The sequence below is a fragment of the Anomaloglossus baeobatrachus genome, chromosome 3 (assembly GCF_048569485.1).
Source record: "Anomaloglossus baeobatrachus isolate aAnoBae1 chromosome 3, aAnoBae1.hap1, whole genome shotgun sequence".
Classification (NCBI taxonomy): Eukaryota; Metazoa; Chordata; class Amphibia; order Anura; family Aromobatidae; genus Anomaloglossus; species Anomaloglossus baeobatrachus.
The window spans coordinates 10990600-11012449 of record NC_134355.1 but is presented as its reverse complement, the minus strand read 5'-3'; the positions used below and the strand labels follow the sequence as shown (position 1 = coordinate 11012449).

Genomic DNA, 21850 nt, shown 5'->3' with positions numbered 1-21850 from the left:
GCTGCGTTCCCAGAACACAAAGTCCCCCAGATAACTGTAGGAACACCAGCTCAGTGTACGGTCCCCGGCGCACTACAACACCCAGCCAGCCCGGAGTGCGTCTGTGCCTGCCGGGGACACAGAGTACCTGTATGATGCAGGGCCCGGTCCCTGATGGTACTCCTGCTCGGCATCCACCAGGTTCTATGGGTCTGTGGATGGAGCCCGGCGTCAGAGCTTTGAGGCCGGCAGGATCCCACTTCCACAGAGCCCCCAAGGGGATGTGGAAGGAAAACAGCATGTGAGGCTCCAGCCCTGTACCAGCAATAGGTACCTCAACCTTACAACACCATCCAGGGGTGAGAAGGGAGCATGCTGGGGGCCCTATATGGGCCCTCTTTTCTTCCATCCGAAATAGTCAGCAGCTACTGCTGACTAAAATCTGTGGAGCTATGCATGGAATGTCTGACCTCCTTCGCACACAAAGCTAAAACTGGAGTACCCGTGATACCACGGGGGGGGGTATAGCCAGAAGGGGAGGGGCCTTGCACTTTTGGTGTAGTGCTTTGTGTGGCCTCCGGAGGGCAGTAGCTATACCCCAATCGTCTGGGTCTCCCAATAGAGCGCTGAAGAAAAATAAAATATCCCTGCAGTCTCTCGGCAGATCCGCACATAGAGATATACAGACGTGTAGGGAGGCACTCAGTATAAGAGCGGGGGCAGCGATTCACCTGCACAATATAATTACACTCCAGAAGCTGCATTTTCGGATGAAGTTTCAGACTCATGAATGTATAAGCATCCTCAAAGACCTCGTCATACAAGGCTTGGAAAATGTCTCTTTCTTCAACAGAACGTTTCTTTAGCCAAGCCTGACGAATGAGAGAAGACATAAATCTGTAAGGAATCATTAGTAAATATATGGTCTTTCCTGTGTCACGCCATATACTGCAGGGGTCCTGATTAAGGCTGTGTGACTGTACCTGTAATATTGGTCTCCAGGTGAGAACAGACGAGCCGAGGAAGACCATGCCCACTCGAGATACTGTGCCTGGTGACGCATTCTCTATACTATCCACTTCAAACAGTAATTTGCAGCATGGAGACATCGGAAGACGGTCGCCGTTTGCCAAGGTGAGCGTTTTCTCATCATCCAACACCGAATTCAGGTTCTCAATCCATATGGGATCTACAGGACCATCCAAGACAATCCAGACATTTTCACCTATGAGAAAGCAATAAAAGTTTCTGAATCACCCAATAAAAAAAAATACAAGATTCACAACACCCAAGATTTTTAGTAAATAAGTTCTGCTCTGAAGACTTAATTCAGCTTAAAAGATGATTCAAGGGAAGAGAGGTAAGCGTTACAGACCAGAGACAGCTCACTGACAAATCACTGGTGACTCATCCCGCAGTCCGCTATGTGCGGTGATACACAGAGGCTGTAGAAGCCAAATGCACCAAAATTTATAATGAAATCCTGTTACAAAATGTCGTAGCCAAACATGAAAGTGTTTAGGTAAAAAAAATGTGCATTTCCTCAAACAATTAGGGTTTTAATATCAGAGAGCCCTGGAGCCACAGGTGCTGGTACCTTCCTTTGTTTTCAGCGTCTTCCTCCACAGAGCGGAGAATATCCCATCCGTCCAGTCACTGGTTGCTGTATCCAGGCGTCCAAACATCTGAGGAGCTGTAATGGCCTTTGGGTTCATGCGCAGCTCTCGATGGGGAAGCCCACAGTCTGTCAGGGCTTTCATCAGCACATCAATAAGAGAGGACTTTCCAGAACCACTAGGACCAAGCGTCATCAGGCCGTGACGAACTTCAGAGGCTTCGTACAGCTGTAAGGTAATAAATGAAGAGATGGGTGATCCATACGTCTGATACCGGGGAGGCTGGTCAGATAATCCCATGTATCTCCGGTCATATTCCTAGGACATCACATGCCACAACTATCCACTGATTGCATATCCTAGCTATGTACCACACAATAAAGGGCAATTCCCATCATTAAAAGTGATCACTTTCTTACTGAGGTTACGACTCACGGATCAGTAGGTGATTGATCAAAGATGGGTGAAGACTTGTCAATTCTAATGCAGGCTTCACACGAGCTGATCTATCGTGCGATCGCATGAGCGATCGCACCCGCCCCCGTCGTTTGTGCGTCACGGGCAATACGTTGCCAGTGGCGCACAAGGTCGTTAACCCCCCTTTCACACGCATTTACCTCCCGGGCGACGTCGCTGTGGGCGGTGAACATCGTCTTCCTGAAGGGGGAGGGACGTTCGGCGTCACAGCGACGTCACACAGCAGCCGGCCAATAGAAGTGGAGGGGCGGAGATGAGCGGGACGTAAACATCCCGCCCACCTCCTTCCTTCCGCATTGCCGGCGGGACGCAGGTAAGCTGTGTTCATCGTTCCCGGGGTGTTACATGGAGCGATGTGCGCTGTCTCAGGAACGACGAACAAACGGACGGTCGATTTTTTGAAACTGAGCGACGTGTCAATGATGAACGAGAAGGTGAGTATTTCTGCTCGTTCACCGTCGCACGTAGCTATCACATGCTACGATATATCAGACGATGCCGGATGTGCGTCACTAACGACGTGACCCCGACAACATATCGCCCGATATATCGTACCGTGTGACGCCCGCATTAGAGTCTGATTGAACAATAGGTGATATCTTGAAAAAAATCACCCCCCACTAATGCTGAGAAGGCAGCTTTTAAATGCCCCTTTAAAATGGATTAGTGGCCACCAAAGTATCACATCTGCGCATGGTTCTTGTCACTCTTCTGCAGTCCCATAGACAGTGAATGTAGCGGTGACACAGGAATGGCCACTATCCATTTCCCGCGAGGCAGCTTATAGCCCTGTTCTTGGAATTAATGGGCGTCCCAATGATCTGACGCGCACCGTGCTGTAAGTTATCACCTAATAACTTATAATGATAAGAATCACCCTTTAACCCCTTCCTGACATCCAGCGTACATGTAAAATGCATGTTTATTACAGTGTGTGGAGCAGGCTCAGGAGCTGAACCCGCTCTACACACAGATGTCGGCTGTGTTACACAGACACCACCCGATTCTATTAGCAGTGACTAGAGCTAGCGATGACAAGTGCTGTTTAACCCTTCAATGACATTTCAGTGGAATGACCAGGTGGGAAGCTGATTCAGAAGTCCTTCGCCCCTTCCCCATGCAAAGCAATCATGGGGTGAAAAAATCCACCCCCCCCCCAAAAAAAAACTATAGGCTTCAAAATCACAAAAATCAGTGCTGACTTTGAGAATCATATCTCTAAGTCATTTTTACATGGCAGCAAACGCAATAATTCCACTGTTGTTTTTGGGAAATGTTTTCATCACCATTTCACCAGACTGATTTTTTCCCTGTTTTTCAGTAAATGTTACAGTAGACCTCTGCCTAGTAAATCACAGCCACGGATGTTGTGCAGCCGATTATTTGGCTGCAGCCGACAAGTGACACACTTTCACATTACTGCCTGGAAAAGTGGCATTCATATCGCTGTAATGTCGCCGCAGGAGGTAAGTATGCGGCTTTTATTTCAGCCCTGAAGTGATTAAGCTGGGGCTGTCCAATAGTGGGCTACCCCTTTAAATGTCACACCTTGAAATGAAAGCCTTCGGTTCAGTACCTGGATCAGTTTATGGTTCCAGGGCGGGTGATTTATGAGCCCAGATATTTCCACTTGCTTTGAAACAGCATCTTGAAGATCGATGTATGAATTGCTGTCTAACTGGACGCCCGGGAAGAGGTCACTGAGCAGCCCGTGGAAGAGGGGCAGATCCTCTTCAACCTGCGAGGAAAATGAAAGCGATGTTACAAGAAAATCTATTTTATCCCCAATGTTTTGCTCTACTTAAAAAAAGAACAATAAGCTGTACTCGCTCTTCTCTGCCGCAGCGATGCCTCTGTCTCTGCTCCTGCTCTTTGGTGACAAGCTGCAGTGGTGACAACAAGACCACGGCACACATGACCACTACAGCCAATCACTAGGCTTAGAGATCTCATGCTGAGCCCAGTGATCAAGCTGATGGGGTTCAAAAAATTATTGGTGGAAAACCCCAAATATAAATAATATAAACAGCACTAACAAAACCTGTCCCACGACTCTCAATATAGTAATGTACAGAATTGTGCAAAAGTTTTAGGCAGGTGTCGAAAAAGTCCTCAGTATTTGGTGTCTGCCCATGGCCTTCATCCTTAGCATTCGGTGACCAACCATTGCCTCCATTCTCAGCATTCAGTGACCACCAGTCAACTCCATTCTCCGTATTCAATGACCACCAGTCACCTCCATCCTCAGTATTAAGTGACCGCCTGTGGAGACACGGGTCAGTGGTTGCTCTCATCTGCTGGCCTGACTGTCTTCAGAAGACCGCATGGACCAGGGCTCATCCCACTGAACACCAGCACTCCTTCCCCGTGGGCAGATCACTACTCAGACAACACAGTGTGCAGGAACCACACATTGCTAAGACTTTATTGGTAACCAAAAGGCAAAAACATATAGTACATTCCCAGCTAGAACACAAGATGGCACAAGCGATAAAGTCTCATCCTTCCACTGGCTCGCTAGAGATTGGAATATTTGTGACTTTGGGGCTTCCAGGGCAAACCATCCCAGTCCAGAACCACCCTGCTTTTGGCGGGCACCAAATGAGGAAAGATAGAGGCAAGCATCCAACTTTTCTCTACCTGGGTTCTCCAAGCAAATTTGTGGGCTCATCATTGAGCAATCAAGCAGTTCTGTGTTACTATAGCTGGAACCATAGCTCATCTGCTGAGGTCATATAGCATGTCGCAAGTGAAGCAGTTCTTTGATTCCTCCAGCTGGAACTGAAGCTCTTTGACTGGAGTCATGTAGAATCTAACCCTGATGACAGAAGCAGGGCTCTTTATACCACTCTGTCCTCTTACAGGATTGGTGGAGATGGCTGCTCTCTCACTGGTCACAAGTTCAATCAGACTGCATAATTTTCCTCTGAATTAGGTAGTCAGGAGGGCTGAGGGAATACACATTACAGACAATAGGGCTCTGATCAGTCTGGCAAGAGACAATGACTAACGTCTGTGATTAAACAAAGGACCCATACATCTGGCCTAATTAAGAACAGCTCACCCCCCACACAAGTGGCAACGCTGAGTCATGACAGCCTCCATCCTCAGTATACTGTGACCACCCGTTGGCTCCATCCTCAGTATTCGATGACCGCCTGTCAACTCCTTCCTCAGTCTTCAGAAACTTGTTATGATCTGGTAACCGTGGATGATCATGAAAAATCCCACTAATAAGGAAAAAACAAAAAACCTAGTGTACTTGGAAACTAAGCTAATCCCCTATCTATCCGACAACACTAGAAGAAGCAGTGGGATGTTAATAACACAACTAGACACCTTGTCACTGCCTGAGAAACTTGATACACCTCAAAGATAGATATGAGGAACCCTAACTTGCCTCAGAGCAGTCCCCAAAGAAATAGCAAACCCCCAACATGCAACAATGGTGATGTAAGAAAACACAATACACAGACAGAAAATATAGATAAGTAAAGGTGAGGCCCAACTTACTAGATAGAACAGGACAAGACAGATAACTGATTGCGACCAGCAAAAACCCTGAAAAAATACCAATCTCCTGATAATAAAAAATACTGAGACCACAGGGACTCTCCCCCACTATATCAGGTACTTTTGTGCTTGGCACTTTCAACAGAACTGCAGATATAATGGAAAGTAACAAAATCACAGAACAAACAATATTCTAAAGTGCAAATAATCCAAAACTGACCAGGGAACAAGCTCCTTTTCTTGCTGGAGGAACTGCCCTGCTCACAAAAGCAGAAAGACAGATCTTCACATACAAGAAACCAAACACAGAACAAAATGGAGTATGCAGAAACACTCAAGTGCAAATCCAGCAATTAAGCACAGAAACAGTAAACTTATCTGGAGTAGATTCAGGCACCAAATAAATGGGAAAATCCGAAGGGAAAACTTCAAGCCATCATCAGAAGCAGGCAGGAACATTTATCACCGGCGACTGCCAGGCACACAATGCTCTCCTAAATAAACTAGCCTGATCTGCAATAGGATTTCCTGGATTCCCAAATAATTTCATCACCTGTCTGAATCACAGATTCCAACTCAGCTTCATTACCATTCCTGGCCACCAGAAGGAGCTCCACATCAGTACCCACTCGGATGACATTCACAATAGAAACTGCTTGTAGCCTCCATCCTAAGGCTATGTTCACACACTGCATTTTTTACCTGTGTTTTTGGTCCGTTTTTGCTGCAGAAATTTCTTGAGAAATTCTTGTAACCTTTCTGCAGACGTTCCCCAGCAAAACCTATGGCAAAAAAAATTAGCTGTGCGCACACTGTTTTTTTCTTAAGAAAATCTACTGAAAGAATTTTCTTAAGAAAAAGAATGAGCATGTCACTTCTTTTCTGCAGCTAACTGCGTTATTTGCCATAGATAATTGGCACAATAACGCAGGGAACAACCAGCGGTAAAAACGCACAGAAAACGCACCAAAAACGCGGCAAAAATGCAGGTGCGTTTTTGGTGCGTTTTTTAACACAGGTGCACTATCCTTCACTCTTAAGAAATTTCTTAAGAAATTTTCTTAAGAAAAATCAGTTTTCTAGTGTGAACATAGCCTAAAGGCCCCGTTACACGCAACGATATCGCTAACGAGATGTTGTTGGGGTCACGGAATTCGCGACGCACATCTGTTCTAGTTAGCGACGTCATTGCGTGTGACACGTACGAATGACCGCTAACAATCACAAATACTCACCTAATCATTGATTGTTGACACGTCGTTCAAATCCCAAATATCGTTGATGGTGCTGGACCCAGGTTGTTCGTCGTTTCTGTGGCAGCACACATCGCTGCGTGTGACACCCCAGGAACGACGAACAGCACCGTACCTGCGGCCTCTGGCAATGAGGTGGGCGTCACCTTCCTCCGGCTGCTCTCCATCCCTCCCCGCTTCAATTGGACTGCTGCCGTGTGACGTCACTGTGACGCCGCACGAACCGCCCCCTTAGAAAAGAGGCAGTTCGCCGACCACAGCGACGTCGTTAGGCAGGTAAGTATGTTTGTCGGGGCCTAGCTAGCGATATTGTGCACCACAGGCAGCAATTTACCCGTGACGCACAAACGACGGGGGCGGGTGCTTTCACGAGCGACATCGCTAGCGATGTCGCTGCATGTAAAGTCCCCTTTAGTATTTGGAGATTGCCCGTCACCTTCATCCTTAGTGTCCTTCATCCTTAGTGTTCGGTGACCGCTATTGCCTCCATTCCCAGTATTTGATGATTCCCCCCCCCCGTTATCTCCATCCTAAGTATACGGTAACCAATCAGATACCTCCTGATGGTATCATATGATGGATAGGTATATTCCTGGATTTCTCAGCAGTGAGGACACCATTAACCCTGACCAAATCCACAACACCACCTGATTAATGCTATCCTTAAACTTGCTGAACCCTCCACTGTGCTGCACTATTCCTGCAGACCTTCATAGCTGTGTCACACTCAGCCCCTTCAGGAATAATGTGCCCTGTTAAGGCTACTTTACACACTGCGATATCGGTCCCGATATCGCTAGTGTGGGTACCCGCCCCCATCTGTTGCGCGACACGGGCAAATCGCTGCCCGTGCCGCACAACATAGCCCAGACCCGTCACACATACTTACCTGTCCGGCGATGTCGCTGTGGCCGGCGAACCGCCTCCTTTCTAAGGGGGCGGTCCGTGTGGCGTCACAGCGACATCACTGAAGCGTCACTGAACCGCCGCCCAATAGCAGCGGAGGGACGGAGATGAGCGGCACGTAACATCCCGCCCACCTCCTTCCTTCCGCATAGCAGCCGGGAGGCAGTAAGGTGAGGTTCCTCGTTCCTGCGGTGTCACACGGAGCGATGTGTGCTGCCGCAGGAACGAGGAACAACTTCGTTACTGCTGCAGTAACGATTTTTAAGAATGGACCCCCATGTCGCCGATTAGCGATTTTGCACGTTTTTGCAACGATGCAAAATCGCTTATCGGTGTCACACGCAACGGCATCGCTAATGCACCCGGATGTGCGTCACAAATTCTGTGACCCCAACGACTCCGCATTAGCGATGTCGCAGCGTGTAAAGCCCCCTTTACAGACATAAATTTCCCACTTTCCTGAGTCCATAGACCAATTGACATTCTGTTCCCTAGTTCCTGTATTCTCCTACATAGGTGACTTACTTGGTCTTGGCACGATGTAGAAGGTTTGGGCTTTTGCCCTAACTTCTTCTCCGAACAGATAACTGAGTGTAGCTGGTCCCATTGGTTGCTACCATTATGGAGATGATGGCACTGCTCGCCATCTGCCGATTACAAAGGAAATTAACATCGTGTATCTATCATCTGCTGAACTGTTTCATTGGGTGACCACAGTCCAAAACGTTGACCATTTCTTGGTGCTTTTTCAGAAGAGCTTGAAAAGCAGAACTAGAAACCCAAGTCTGCTGTAAAATCATTGTCTTGGAGCGTCCGTACTGATGCTGTCTCATATTTTGATGCTGTTGCTTAGTCTGTCCATAGTGAACGATCTGTGACATGAATCCGTCTACCTTTGTAGCAGAGTCTGACTGTTCCTCACCCTCCTGTACGGCTGTTTCAGTTAATGACCGTTTCAACCTACATATGAAAACGGTCATCTTTATCACCTTTTTGGTAGAATTGGTTACTCATACAGGCGAATATAATCCTATATAATCCCTGATACTTTGCAAGTGATAAGTGACCCAGCAAAGTCATGAAGGCAAAGGCTGGTCACCAAACACTGATGGGATTTAGATTTTTCCATTCACTTTGCATTTAATTAATTGATAAAAAATAAACTATTAACACAAGTCAATTTTTGAAAGCTTCTTACTTTGCAGAATTTGTTCTACACTGGCCTAAATGTATTGCACAGTACTGTATTACTTACTCCATGTCTCTCACTATCAATGATGAAGGTAGAAATAGTGCTACATCCTAGTCTTTCCTGTGAATGATGTAAATACAGATATTACTGCCTCCTGGTCTCTTCCTGTAAATGATTCACTGTGACCCAGATATTCTAAACCATAAATGTGTCCAGTATTAGGAGACCACTCACCATCTACACATTCATTAAATTGCTTTACTTTTTGGCATTTGCATCATGTAAGGGCAGGACACTCACCAGCTTGGGAAGGGTCACATCTCGCAGAGCTCGCATCACGATGCAGGACTCACTTTCCTCCCGTCTTGCTCTTTTTTGTGACCTCAGTGTTCTCAAAACTGACAGAAGGTTTCTCAATCCAAAGTCATAATGAGCCTACGTGATTATACATTTTTAGTGGGCATATTTCACACATTTTTAACAAGCTATTAGGATGTATCAACATACAATAGATTGCATTAATAGTCTTCTGGGCCAACAGAAAAAAATTGGCAAAATATGTTTTTACAACAAATTGTTCCCCTCATAGTAATTAGAGGATCAATTACAAGGGATATAAAAACTCCAGAGAACCCATATGAGAGTAAATCCTGGGAATCCAGCCATGGTGAATATTATAACACCTACTAAGATCATAAAAACCTTTGAACCCTGAAACAAACAATGCGCTAACACTTCACTTTGACATACTGCACTATACAATAGGATAAAGAGTTGCACACCAGTCACAATGTATATGGGAATGATGAAAAGCAGAACTGCTATGGGAATACGAGACTGAAAAATACAATGGATTATCTGAAAAAAGTGAAAACCATGAAAAATGGAATGTGCAGAACTGCTATGAATAATAGGAATGAGAAATGTGTAGCCATTGTATTGATCAATGCAAAAGAGCCCCAAAACCAATGCCAAGGTAATCTCTGGTTTCGCTTCATCATTCCCATATACATTGTGACTTGTGTGCAACTCTTTATCCTACTGTATAGTTATGTTTTTTGAGTCTTGCACCTTGTTCACACCATTGGTGTTCCAGACGTACATTCTTTAGTTAGTATGCACTTTTTGTCTGAGAACCCTGCCCCACCCACAGCCATTTGTTTCACTTCACATATATAGCTTGGTCCTTTGCTTCCCATAGAGGGCAAGTTTTTTTTAACTGCAGGTGAGGTTACATATAAGCTAGGGACCCCAAAGAAGGGAATTTTGTTTACTTACCGTAAATTCCTTTTCTTCTAGCTCCTATTGGGAGACCCAGACAATTGGGGTGTATAGCTTCTGCCTCCGGAGGCCACACAAAGTATTACACTTTAAAAAGTGTAACCCCTCCCCTCTGCTATACACCCTCCCGTGCATCACGGGCTCATCAGTTTTGGTGCCAAAGCAGGAAGGAGGAAACTTATAAATTGGTCTAAGGTAAATTCAATCCGAAGGATGTTCAGAGAACTGAAACCATGAACCAAAAGAACAATTCAACATGAACAACATGTGTACACAAAAGAACAACAGCCCGAAGGGCACAGGGGCGGGTGCTGGGTCTCCCAATAGGAGCTAGAAGAAAAGGAATTTACGGTAAGTAAACAAAATTCCCTTCTTCTTTGTCGCTCCATTGGGAGACCCAGACAATTGGGATGTCCAAAAGCAATCCCTGGGTGGGTAAAAGAATACCTCGATAAAAAGAGCCGAAAAACGGCCCCCTCTTACAGGTGGGCAACTGCCGCCTGAAGGAGTCGCCTACCTAGGCTGGCATCTGCCGAATCATCGGCATGCACCTGATAGTGTTTTGTGAAAGTGTGCAGACTCGACCAGGTAGCCGCCTGACACACCTGCCGAGCCGTAGCCTGGTGTCGCAATGCCCAGGACACCGACGGCTCTGGTAGAATGGGCCTTCAGCCCTGCAGGAATCGGAAGCCTAAAAGAACGGTAGGCTTCAAGAATCGGTTCCTTGATCCACCGAGCCAAGGTTGACTTGAAAGCCTGAAATCCCTTACTCTGGCCCGCGATAAGGACAAGAGCGCATCAGACCGGCGCAGGGGCGCCGTGCGAGAAATGTAGAGCCGGAGTGCTCTCACCAGATCTAATAAATGCAAATCCTTTTCACATTGGTGAACTGGATGCGGACCCAAAGAGGGTAAGACGATATCCTGATTGAGATGAAACGGGGATACCTTAGGGAGAAAGTCCGGGACCGGACGTAGAACCACCCTATCCTGGTGAAACACCAGGAAGGGGGCTTTGCATGACAACGCTGCTAGCTGAGACACTCTTCTGAGTGATGTGACTGCCACTAGGAAGGCCACCCTTTGCGAAAGGCGAGATAGAGAGATCCCGCATCGGCTCGAAAAGTGGCTTCTGAAGAGTCGTCAGCACCCTGTTAAGATCCGAGGGTGTTAACGGACGCTTGTAAGGTGGGACCGGAAAGCGCCGATACTTGTCCCTTGAGAGAGCCGAGAGACAAGCCCTTGTCCATTCCGGATTGAAGGAAAGAAAGAAAAGTGGGCAAGGCAAACGGCCAGGGAGTTAAACCCTGATCAGAGCACCAGGATAAGAAGATCCTCCAAGTCCTGTGATAGATCTTGGCGGACGTTGGTTTCCTGGCCCGTCTCATGGTGGCAATGACATCTGTAGATATCCCTGATGACGCTAGGAGCCAGGACTCAATGGCCACACAGTTAGGTTTAGAGCCGCAGAATTCAGAAGGAAATATGGCCCTTGAGGCAGCAAGTCTGGTCGGTCTGGGAGTGTCCACGGTTGACCCACCGTGAGGTGCCACAGATCCGGGTACCACGATCACCTCAGTCAGTCTGGAGCGACGCGGATGGCGCGGCGACAGTCTGAACTGATCTTGCGTAACACTCTGGGCAGTAGTGCCAGAGGAGGAAATACATAAGGCAGTCGAAACTGAGACCAGTCGTGAACTAGCGCGTCTGCCGCCAGAGCTCTGTGATCCTTGGACCGAGCCATGAATGCCGGGACTTTGTTGTAGTGCCGAGACGCCATTAGATCGACGTCCGGCGTTCCCCAGCGGCAACCGATCTCTAGAAACACGTGCGGGTGAAGAGACCATTCCCCTGCGTCCATGCCCTGGCGACTGAGAAAATCTGCTTCCCAGTTTTCTACGCCCGGGATGTGAACTGCGGAGATGTTGGAGGCTGTGGCTTCCGCCCACAGCCGAATCCGGCGAACTGCTCGGAAGGCTTGACGACTGCGTGTGCCGCCCTGGTGGTTGATGTACGCAACCGCCGTGGCGTTGTCCGACTGAATTCGGATCTGCCTGCCCTCCAGCCACCGCTGGAACACCTTTAGGGCTAGATCCACTGCCCTTATCTCCAAAACATTGATCTGAAGGGAGGACTCTGTCGGAGTCCAGGTTCCCTGAGCCGAGTGGTGGAGGAAGACCGCTCCCCACCCTGACAGACTCGCGTCCGTCGTGACCACAGCCCCGGCTGGGGGCCGGAAGGATTTTTCCTTCGCCCAGGAAGTGGAAAGAAGACACCACTAAAGAGAGGTTTTGCTGCAAGGGAAAGAGAGACGTTCTTGTCTAGGGACGTCGACCTCCTGTCCCATTTGCGGTGTCCGATAGAATCGGACGCAGACGAAACTGCGCAAGGGAACTGCCTCCCTTGCTGCCACCATCTTCCTGAGAAAGTGCATGAGGCGCCTCAAGGGGTGACTGGGCCTGAAGGAGAGATTGCACCCCTGTCTGTAGTGAACGCTGACTATGCAGCGGAAGCTTCACTATCGCTGAGAGAGTATGAAACTCCATCCCGAGGTAAGTCAGTGATTGGGTCGGTGTCAGATTTGACCTTGGAAATTTGATGATCCACCCGAACCCCTGGAGAGTCTCCAGAGCAATGGTCAGGTTGTGTTGACATGCCACCCAGGAGGGTGTCTTGACTAGAAGATCGTCTAGGTAAGTGATCACCGAGTGGCCCTGAGAGTGTAGGACCGCCACCACTGCTGCCATGACCTTGGTGAAGACCCGTGGGGCTGTCGCCAGGCCGAATGGCAGTGCCACGAACTGAAGGTGTTCGTTCCTGATGGCGAAACGCAGAAAGCGTTGAAGCTCGGGTGCGATCGGCACATGGAGATAAGCATCCTTGATGTCAATTGATGCTAGGAAGTCTCCTTGTGACATCGAGGCTTCAGAGTGTTCACCGCCTGAAAAAGTGCATCGGCTCGCTCGGGGGCGGAGATGTTTTGAAGAAACGAGTCGGAGGACGAGAGCAGAGCTCTATCCTGTAACCGTGAGACAGAATGTCTCTCACCCATCGGTCTTGGACATGTGGCCACCAGGCGTCGCAAAAGCGGGAGAGCCTGCCACCGACCGAGGACGCGGTCTTGGTGAGGCCGAGGTCATGAGGAAGCCGCCTTGTGACTTAGACCGCCATGCAGAAGAGTTCCTCTAGCCCTCCTCTGACCTGTTGGACGTGGAGGAACGGAACTTTGCTGAGGACCGAAATGACCGAAACCTTTGGACTGGGGCAAGGACGAGACCTTTCCCTTGGACTGTCTAGTAACTTCATCCAATTGCTCGCCAAACAAACGGTCGCCAGAAAATGGCAAACCGGTTAAGAACTTCTTGGAAGCAGAGCCTGCCTTCCATTCACGTAGCCACATGGCCCTGCAGACTGCCACCGACTTGGTGGATGCTACCGCTGTACGGCTCGCAGAGTCCAGGAACGGCGTTCATGGCGTAGAACGAAAAAACCTACGCCTGAGAAGTGAAGGACACAACCTGCGTGGCAGAGGTATGTGCAACCGCAATAATCTCAGCCTGAGAAGCTGAGATAGCTTGGAGTGCCCTCACGGCTGCGAAGGCTGGAGCAAAAGATGCGACTATGGCTTCATAGATGGATTTCATCATAAGCTTTATTTGCCTGTCAGTGGCATTCGTGAGAGATGGATATCTGCCACTAATACTACGGATCTAGCCGCCAGCCTAGAGACTGGAGGATCCACCCTGTGACACTGAGCCCAACCCTTAACAACGTCAGGGGGGAAAAGGGTAACGCGTGTCAATAAGGCGCTTAGTAAGCGCTTGTCCGTAAAGTTCTGTGCTTCTGGACGGCCCCTCTGGAGTTAGAGTGATCGAAACACGCACTCCTGATGAAGTCGGGGAAGGTTCCCAGCGGGCCCGCTTAGCCTATCATAGGCCGCGGTCCGTGACGGAGATCTCACCGTGGGATCTGGGTGTTACCCCAGGAGCCCCTTGTTGTACCGACCCAGAGGGACCCGGGAGCGATGAACTCACAGCTCCCTGGCCCTGTGTTATCGGTGTGGACTGCAAGGCTTCCAGTATCTTAGCAGACCCTCTGTCCATAGACTGAGTCCTGGAATGTGAAAGCTACTCAGGGATTTGCTGATTCCAACATGCAAACTCTGTCCCTGTCATCTGTGTAGTGGAAACCGGCGGTACCACCTGGCCGAGGGTCCCCCCAGTGCCGGAGGCTCCGGCTGAGTGAGTGCCCCCGGGGCCAAGCATTCACAAGAGGTACAGGTTGTAAAATAAGCCAGTGCCTTGGCACCCTTACTCTTTAAGAGCAGACAACAGCATGTCTTCCGCAGAGTAAACAGTGAGGGTATACAGCCAAAAGCAAATAATGCTGCCGAACAGTGAGATCATATACCATATAAATAAACATATATATATATATATATATATATATACACTGCGGCACCAAGGGGGGTCAGCACCTGAAAAACTGGTGCCCCACAGTGCTCAGTGAGGGGGAAGGAGGATACCAACGTATGCTCCAGCCCTCCCTGCCGACGTCCAGTCGGCCGTCCCGTCGTTACCCCTGACTGGCAGGCCCGAGAACGGGAGTATATGGTACTAGGCCGTAAGAGCCGGGGACTAAATTTAAAAACGCGGCCGGCAAACATGGCGCGGTCGGCGCGGTAGTCCCAGTCTCACAAACCACTCAGCAACCGCTGCGGCGTTTGTAACACAGATGCTGCATGCACCGTCCCTCAGGGGACACAGAGTACCTTATGATGCAGGGCTCTGTCCCTGATGATGTCCAGTCTCCTGTCCGTCAGAATCCCCCAGGGGCTGCGGATGGAGCCCGGTCCCAGTGCATGTCGACCGGTTAGGATCCCCCTCTCCCAGAGCAGTGGAGCAGATTCTGAGATCCTCCACCGGCAGAATTATAACAATGGCTGCCGGCGTTCCGAGGGGAGGAGAGAGCCGTGGGCGGAACCGCAAAAGTGCGGGAACCTGGTGGCCCATAGTGATCAGTGAGGGGGGCGGAGGACAGCGAAGTGTGCTCCAGCCCTCACTGTCGGCATCATACCGACCGTCCCGCCTTTCTCCCTGACTGGCAGGCTCAGGGGCGGGAGTTTAACAGACTAGGCCGCAAAAGCCGGGGACTAAAGTAAAAACCGCGGCCGGCAAACAGGCACGGTCGGCGCGGTAGTCCCAGACAAAAAATCCACACCGCAGTCGCAGCTGCGTCTGAGGCCAAGGGCTTCATGCACCGTCCCAACGGGGACACAGAGTACCTGAAGATGCAGGGCCATATGTCCCTGACGATACTCCGTCTCCTGTCCGGCAGATTCCCCCAGGGGCTGCGGAGGGAGCCCGGTCCCAGTGGCTGGATGACCGGTTAGGATCCCACTTCCCCAGAGCCCCTAAGGGATGGGGAAGGAAAACGGCATGTGGCTCCAGCCTGTGTACCCGCAATGGGTACCTCAACCTTAACAGCACCGCCGACTCAGTGGGGTGAGAAGGGAGCATGCCGGGGGCCCTGTTAGGGGCCCTCTTTTCTTCCATCCGATATAATCAGCAGCTGCTGCTGACTAAAATGTGGAGCATTGTGTGCATGTGTGCCTCCTTCAACACAAAGCATAAAACTGATGAGCCCGTGATGCACGGGAGGGTGTATAGCAGAGGGGAGGGGTTACACTTTTTAAAGTGTAATACTTTGTGTGGCCTCCGGAGGCAGAAGCTATACACCCCAATTGTCTGGGTCTCCCAATGGAGCGACAAAGAAAATAGAGATTACCTTGGCGTTGGTTTTGGGGCTCTTTTGCATTGATCAATATAATGGCTGCACATCTCTTGTATTCCTATTATTCATAGCAGTTCTGCATATTCCATTTTCATGTTTTTTCACTTTTTCAGATAGTTCATTGTATTTTTCAGTCTAGTATTCCCATAGCAGTTCTGCTTTTCATCATTCTCATATACATTGTGACTTGTGTGCAACTCTTTATCCTATTTTTAGTTATGTTTTCGGAGTCTTGCACCACGTTCACACCATTGGAGTTCCAGACATACATTCTTTAGTTGTCATACTGCATTGGTTGCACATGTTTTCTGTACAGTAATTGTACAGTTCTGAAGATTTTTTTTTTTACATTGACTCCTATAAGAAAACCTAGTAATGAAAAGCATACAGCAAATGAACCTCAGTTCTTGTATACCCTATGGACACATTCAGTGCATGACTGATATGGGCACATAAACGTCTTGTTACGTGACTGGCACGGTACAGCCAGGCATAGGTTAATGGATGCATATATACAGTAGTACCTGTTTCGACAGCTGTTCTTCACAGAGATTATACAGGGCATCACATTTCTGGGACAAGGACACACTGTGCAGAAAACCATAACTGGCGAGCTTTACTCTCAATATCATCTGAAAGAGCAGAACTAAGACTTAGCGCATCTATAGTATCTATAGTATAAAAGACAATCCTCAGAATTGGATGAAGGATGAAGGATAACAGTATAGCAGAATAGAGACAGTTCAGATACCTGAACACTAGGGGATGTTCCATTCAATAGATCGGAAGGTGAATCTTATCTTGGTAATGGCTGGTGATCTAGTTAAAGTACTATCCGCTCGTGTTTTCCACCGATTGGTCCCCCTTTCCTTGTATAACTTATGTTATGCATACAGTCATTGGCACCTTTGAAATTGTTCCAGAAAATGAAATATTTCTCCAAGAAAATTATTGTAATTACACACTTTGTTTTATTTGTGTGTACTGCAAAAAAAAAAAAAAACATTTTGCACAAAATTCCCAAAATGGGCCAGACAAATGGCACTTTCAAAAATTGTGGGTAAACAACTTTGTTATGAGCATGTGATGCTCGTTCAAACTCCCCTGTGGCAAGTAATAGATGTGGGCAATATGAAATCACACCTGAAGCCAGATAAAAAGGGAGAAGTTGCCTTGGTCTTTGCATTGTGTGTCTGTGTGTGTCACACTAAGTATGGAGAAGAGAAAGAGGAGAACTGTCTGAGGACTTGAGATCCAAATGACAGAAAAATATCATCAATCTCAAGGTTACAAGTCCATCTCCAGAGATCTTGATGTTCATTTCTCTACAGAGCGTAACATAATCATGGAGTTTACATCCCATGGCACTGTAGATAATCTTCCTGGATGTGGACGGCAGAGAAAAATTGATTAAAAGTTTGCAACTTAGCATAGTCCAGATGGTAGATAGGCCCCAATTAAGAGCCAAAGAAATTCAAGCAATCCTGCATTTCAGGGGCATTAGTGTCAGCGCCAACTATATGTCCACATCTGAATGAAATGCTATGAAGGAGACCCAGGAGGACACCACTGCTGACACAGACAGAAAAAAGCCAAAATGTACGTGACTAAACAAGACCATTGTGGGAAACAGTCTTGTGGACAGATGAGACCAAGATAAAGCTTTTTGGTAAAGCATATCATTCTACTGTTTACTGAAAACAGAATGAGGCCTACAAAGTAAAGAACACAGCACCTACAGTCACATATGGTGGAGGTCAGATATGTTTGGGGATGTTTTGCTGCCTCTGGTACTGGGGGCCCTGATTGTGTGCAAGACATCGTGAAATCTGAAGATTACCAAAGGATTTTGGGTGGCAATGTTGTGCCCAGTGCTAGAAAGTTGGAGATGCGTTCTAGGTCAGGGGTCTTCCAGCCGGACAATGACCCCAAACACTTCAAGAAGCCCTGGAAATGGATGGAAACAAAACGCTGGATAGTCCTGAAGTGGCCGAAATGAGACCGGAGCTAAATCCCATTGACACTTGTGCAGAGATGTGAAAATTAAGAGAAGAGAAGAAACTTTCAAATATGAGAGACCTGGAGACGTTTATAAAGAAGAGTCCGAGATTCCAGGTGAGAGACGGAAGAAGCTGGGGACGGGGATAGGAAGAGATTGATAGCAGTTATTTATTCCAAATATTAAGTTGAGGTTGTCAAGAACTTTATCCGGACCATTTTGGGGGTTCTGTGTGAAATTATGTCCAATTTGCCTTTTTTCCTTCCTTTTTTTAGTGTTGTTCTAAGACACACAAAGGAAATAAACATGTGCATAAAAAAATATGTAAGAAATACATTTCTGGAAGAAATACTTAATTTCCTGGAACAGTTTTTAGGGTGCCAAACACTTTTGGTCATGATTGTATATGAACAAGAGGACATCAGTTCATTATTTTGCACAAACGTCACCTGTCTGTTGGGTACCATCATAGAAACCGTTCTAAACTGTATCTTCAGGTTCTCGGGGAGTTCCTGTCGGCCGCCACACCCTGGATTCTGGTGGACACAAGCATGCATTGTTTGACGGAGTTTTCAATCATTGTTTATTACGAAAACTGATTTAAAAAAAATCCCTTTACCATTGTCAAAAATAGTCCAAATTCTAGATTTAGGTTGAGGATGTCCCCATCACTGAAAATAAATTGTTTTCTTAGTTCTTTCCGTGCGGTTAGGACAATGGATATCTGATGCGCAGCCACTGACAGCACCTGGAACTCCATGCGGTTGAATTCATCAAAGCAGCCCCAGCAGCCTGCCTGAGCGAGGCCTGCACACAGGACGGGGAAAAAAGGGAAATATTACAACTGGAGGCTTGTGAATCAGAGCAGAAAGGGCAAGAACATGAACATTTTAATAAGAAAGGGCATTATTCAAGAGGAATGGTGCAGAAATAGGATATAGAGTACGGTGCAGCTTTTTCTTTCCACAGTAGAAAATGTACAATCCTTTATTTTGCAGTATTTATACAACTTAGCATTTATACATTTAAGATCCCAGAACACTGACAGATTGTGACAAAGAAAAAACGAAGGCCTCTAGTTCATCAAGAAGCAACACTGATCGAAATGCTGCAGAATATTTGCACAACTCAAAGCAGTGCACAAATGTCGTGATTTCTGGCAGGTATTTTTGCCGGTTCTGTTTGGCTACAACAACTTTTTGAAAAGTGGAAGGGGCTCGGGTGGGTTGTGACCAAGCATCATAATGTGCGCTACAAAGGGAGCGAAAGTGATGGCAGGGATGGAAAAGCTTTATATGCCTCTTTTTATGACAAAGGTGTAAATCTAAGAAGTGCAAACATCTTGTGTTACCTTTACATATTCTTCCTAGTCCTCTGAAGTCCATCTGATCAGAACAGTTAAACACCAACACGTATTTCCCCAAAGCCTTTCCCATGTCCTTCACAGTTTCCGTCTTCCCAGTTCCAGCAGAACCGAGCAGAGATCCTCCCATGTTCATGGCTATAGCATGAGCCAGCGCGATGTAACACCTGCAAAGGGCACAATTAGGAGAAAGTCTGGGAATCGTCACACTGATCTTTCCTCTATCTGCTTTACTGACCCACTCAAGCACTCAGGAAAACTCTACAAACGCTCTTTATAATATAGATGCAGACCATTCACCAACGAGCAAGGCACCCTTAGAATATGTGTGCCTGTAAGGCTACTTTCACACTTGCGTTGTTTTGTATCCGTCGCTTTGAGGAATCACGGTAAGTGGCAAAATATTTGCAGGAATCCGTTTTTCCCCATAGACTTCTATTAGTGACGGATTGCGACGGATGGCCTTGCGTTCCATCCGCTGCGTGATTAGTCGTTTACTGACCGTTAGGCGGGAGAAACGCTGAATGTAACGGTTTTTTGGGAGCTGCAAAAAAACACACTCTGCAGGTGTCTGTCACAATCCATCAAGAGCTGTAATGGAGGTCTATGGTGCTGGATTCCGTTGTAATCCGTCACACGACAGAATCCAGTGCTGGATTCCGTCATGCTCTACTGAGCATGCCTATCATGTTTGCCACACCCACTGGGATGTCTTAAACACAAAAGGATCACGACAGATCCGTCAAAAAACGGACGCACAATGGATGTAACAGATGCGACAGATCAGTTTTTTCCACAGGATTCCTGTGAATGGAATCCTGTGAACACATCCATTGCGTCAGCTGACATCTCAAAAATGACGGATCTGTCATTGCGTCGCAACGACAGACCTGACAGATTTAAACAAAGCAAGTGTGAAAGTAGCATAAGGCTAGTTTCACACTTGCGTTTTTTTCCTTCAGTCGCAATCCGCCGTTTTGGAAAACAACGGAATCCGTTAACGGATTCCGCTGCTTGCCATAGACTTGTATGGACGATGTATTGCGACTGATGGTCCTGCGTTGCATCCGCCGGCCGACGCTGCGTTGCATTTTTGTAGCGTTTTTCTGCGCTTCCCTGAGCGACACAAAAACGCAATGTGCTGGATTTCGTCGGCGTCCGTCATTTTTATAATGGAAGCCTACGGTGGCGGAATCCGTCGTTTGACGGATTCCTGTGACGCATCCGTTTTTACACAACTGCGCATGCTCAGTTGAGTAATTGTTGAAAAAACAGCTACAACGGATTCCGTTGTTTTGCAGAATCCGTCGCATCAGTTGTCCCACTATATGCAATGCATCCGTTACATCCGTCACACAACGCAATGTGACGTATGCCGCACAACGCAAGTGTGAAACTAGCCTTAAGAATTTGGATCAGAAATTTCTGTATCACTTGGCAGGAAAACTGTTGAGTAGAATAGGTGTGTTTTTGGTGCAGATTCTTTCCTTCTCACTATGGGTGAAATCTGTAGCAAAAACGCTAGAAGTATTGACATAAATCTGCTGCAAATCTACAGGAAAAAATAAGTAACATGTACATGAGACTTCAGGATTCACATTCACTGTGACTAGGAGATCCTTCAGGTTCTGTGACAAATCTGCTCAGAGAAAAAAAAACAACTTTCATTTCTTCTTCCCTTTTTCCAAGAGCCAGAGTTTTTCATTTTTCCGGTGACACGGCTTTTTGTGGGTGGAGTTGTAGTTTTGAATGACAACTTTCACTCAGAATGTGAGAAATCAGAAATGTAATTTTTTGGCTTTTTTTCTTACAATGATCATTGTGCAGTAAAAATAACCCGCCAGCATCTCTCCTGGTCAGTGCGATTACGCTGATCTGATGCCAAGTACTTTGAAGATTTATAAAAGACTTTTCCCATTAACAAAGTTAGCTTTAAAGTTCATTTTAACCAAAAGATCTTGGAATAATAATAATTTCCACAATTTGATGTTATATCAAATGTTCCTGAGCCGTGTCTGACCATACAGGACATGGTCTGTTCATTCCACATCTCCTGGGGGGAAGTAAGAGAGTGTACAGACATTACAGGATCACAGCTGATTCTTTCTTTGGCTGTGTGCGCACGTTGCGTTCAATTCCGCAGCGTGTAAGTCACTGCATGTGCGTCTCAGAACGCAGCTGAAAAAGCTGCGTTCTGAGACGCATTCGGCAGAACGCAACGTGCGCACATTCCTGGAGAATTCATGCGTTCTGGATGCTTTCTCTGCCATAGACAGAGTTGGGAAAAGCATCCAGAACGCATATTTTTGACAGTGCGGTCCCACTCGGCTCTGCAGCATCCCCATAGACTTGCAGCAGAGCCGAGTGGGACCGCACTGTCAAAAAGAGCATGGCTGGCTACGAGACAGAGCCGCGCGATCAGAATGAACTCGGATGAACTTCACCCGACTTCATTGTGATCGCGCGGCTCTCTCTGTGT

General features: G+C 47.4%; 1 protein-coding gene across 1 annotated transcript in view; it reads right to left on the bottom strand.

Moving 5' to 3' along the window:
• DNAH8 (dynein axonemal heavy chain 8) overlaps positions 1 to 21850 on the bottom strand; it is a 593387-nt gene that overhangs the window by 243873 nt on the left and 327664 nt on the right. Inside the window, exons 42-50 of the mRNA XM_075338922.1 lie at positions 19360 to 19538; positions 18628 to 18815; positions 18458 to 18544; positions 16534 to 16641; positions 9237 to 9371; positions 3649 to 3810; positions 1577 to 1823; positions 963 to 1204; positions 711 to 851 (exon numbers count right to left, since the gene is read on the bottom strand). Of these exons, the coding sequence (XP_075195037.1) occupies positions 711 to 851; positions 963 to 1204; positions 1577 to 1823; positions 3649 to 3810; positions 9237 to 9371; positions 16534 to 16641; positions 18458 to 18544; positions 18628 to 18815; positions 19360 to 19538 (1489 nt within the window). The remainder of the gene's footprint in view (positions 1 to 710; positions 852 to 962; positions 1205 to 1576; positions 1824 to 3648; positions 3811 to 9236; positions 9372 to 16533; positions 16642 to 18457; positions 18545 to 18627; positions 18816 to 19359; positions 19539 to 21850) is intronic.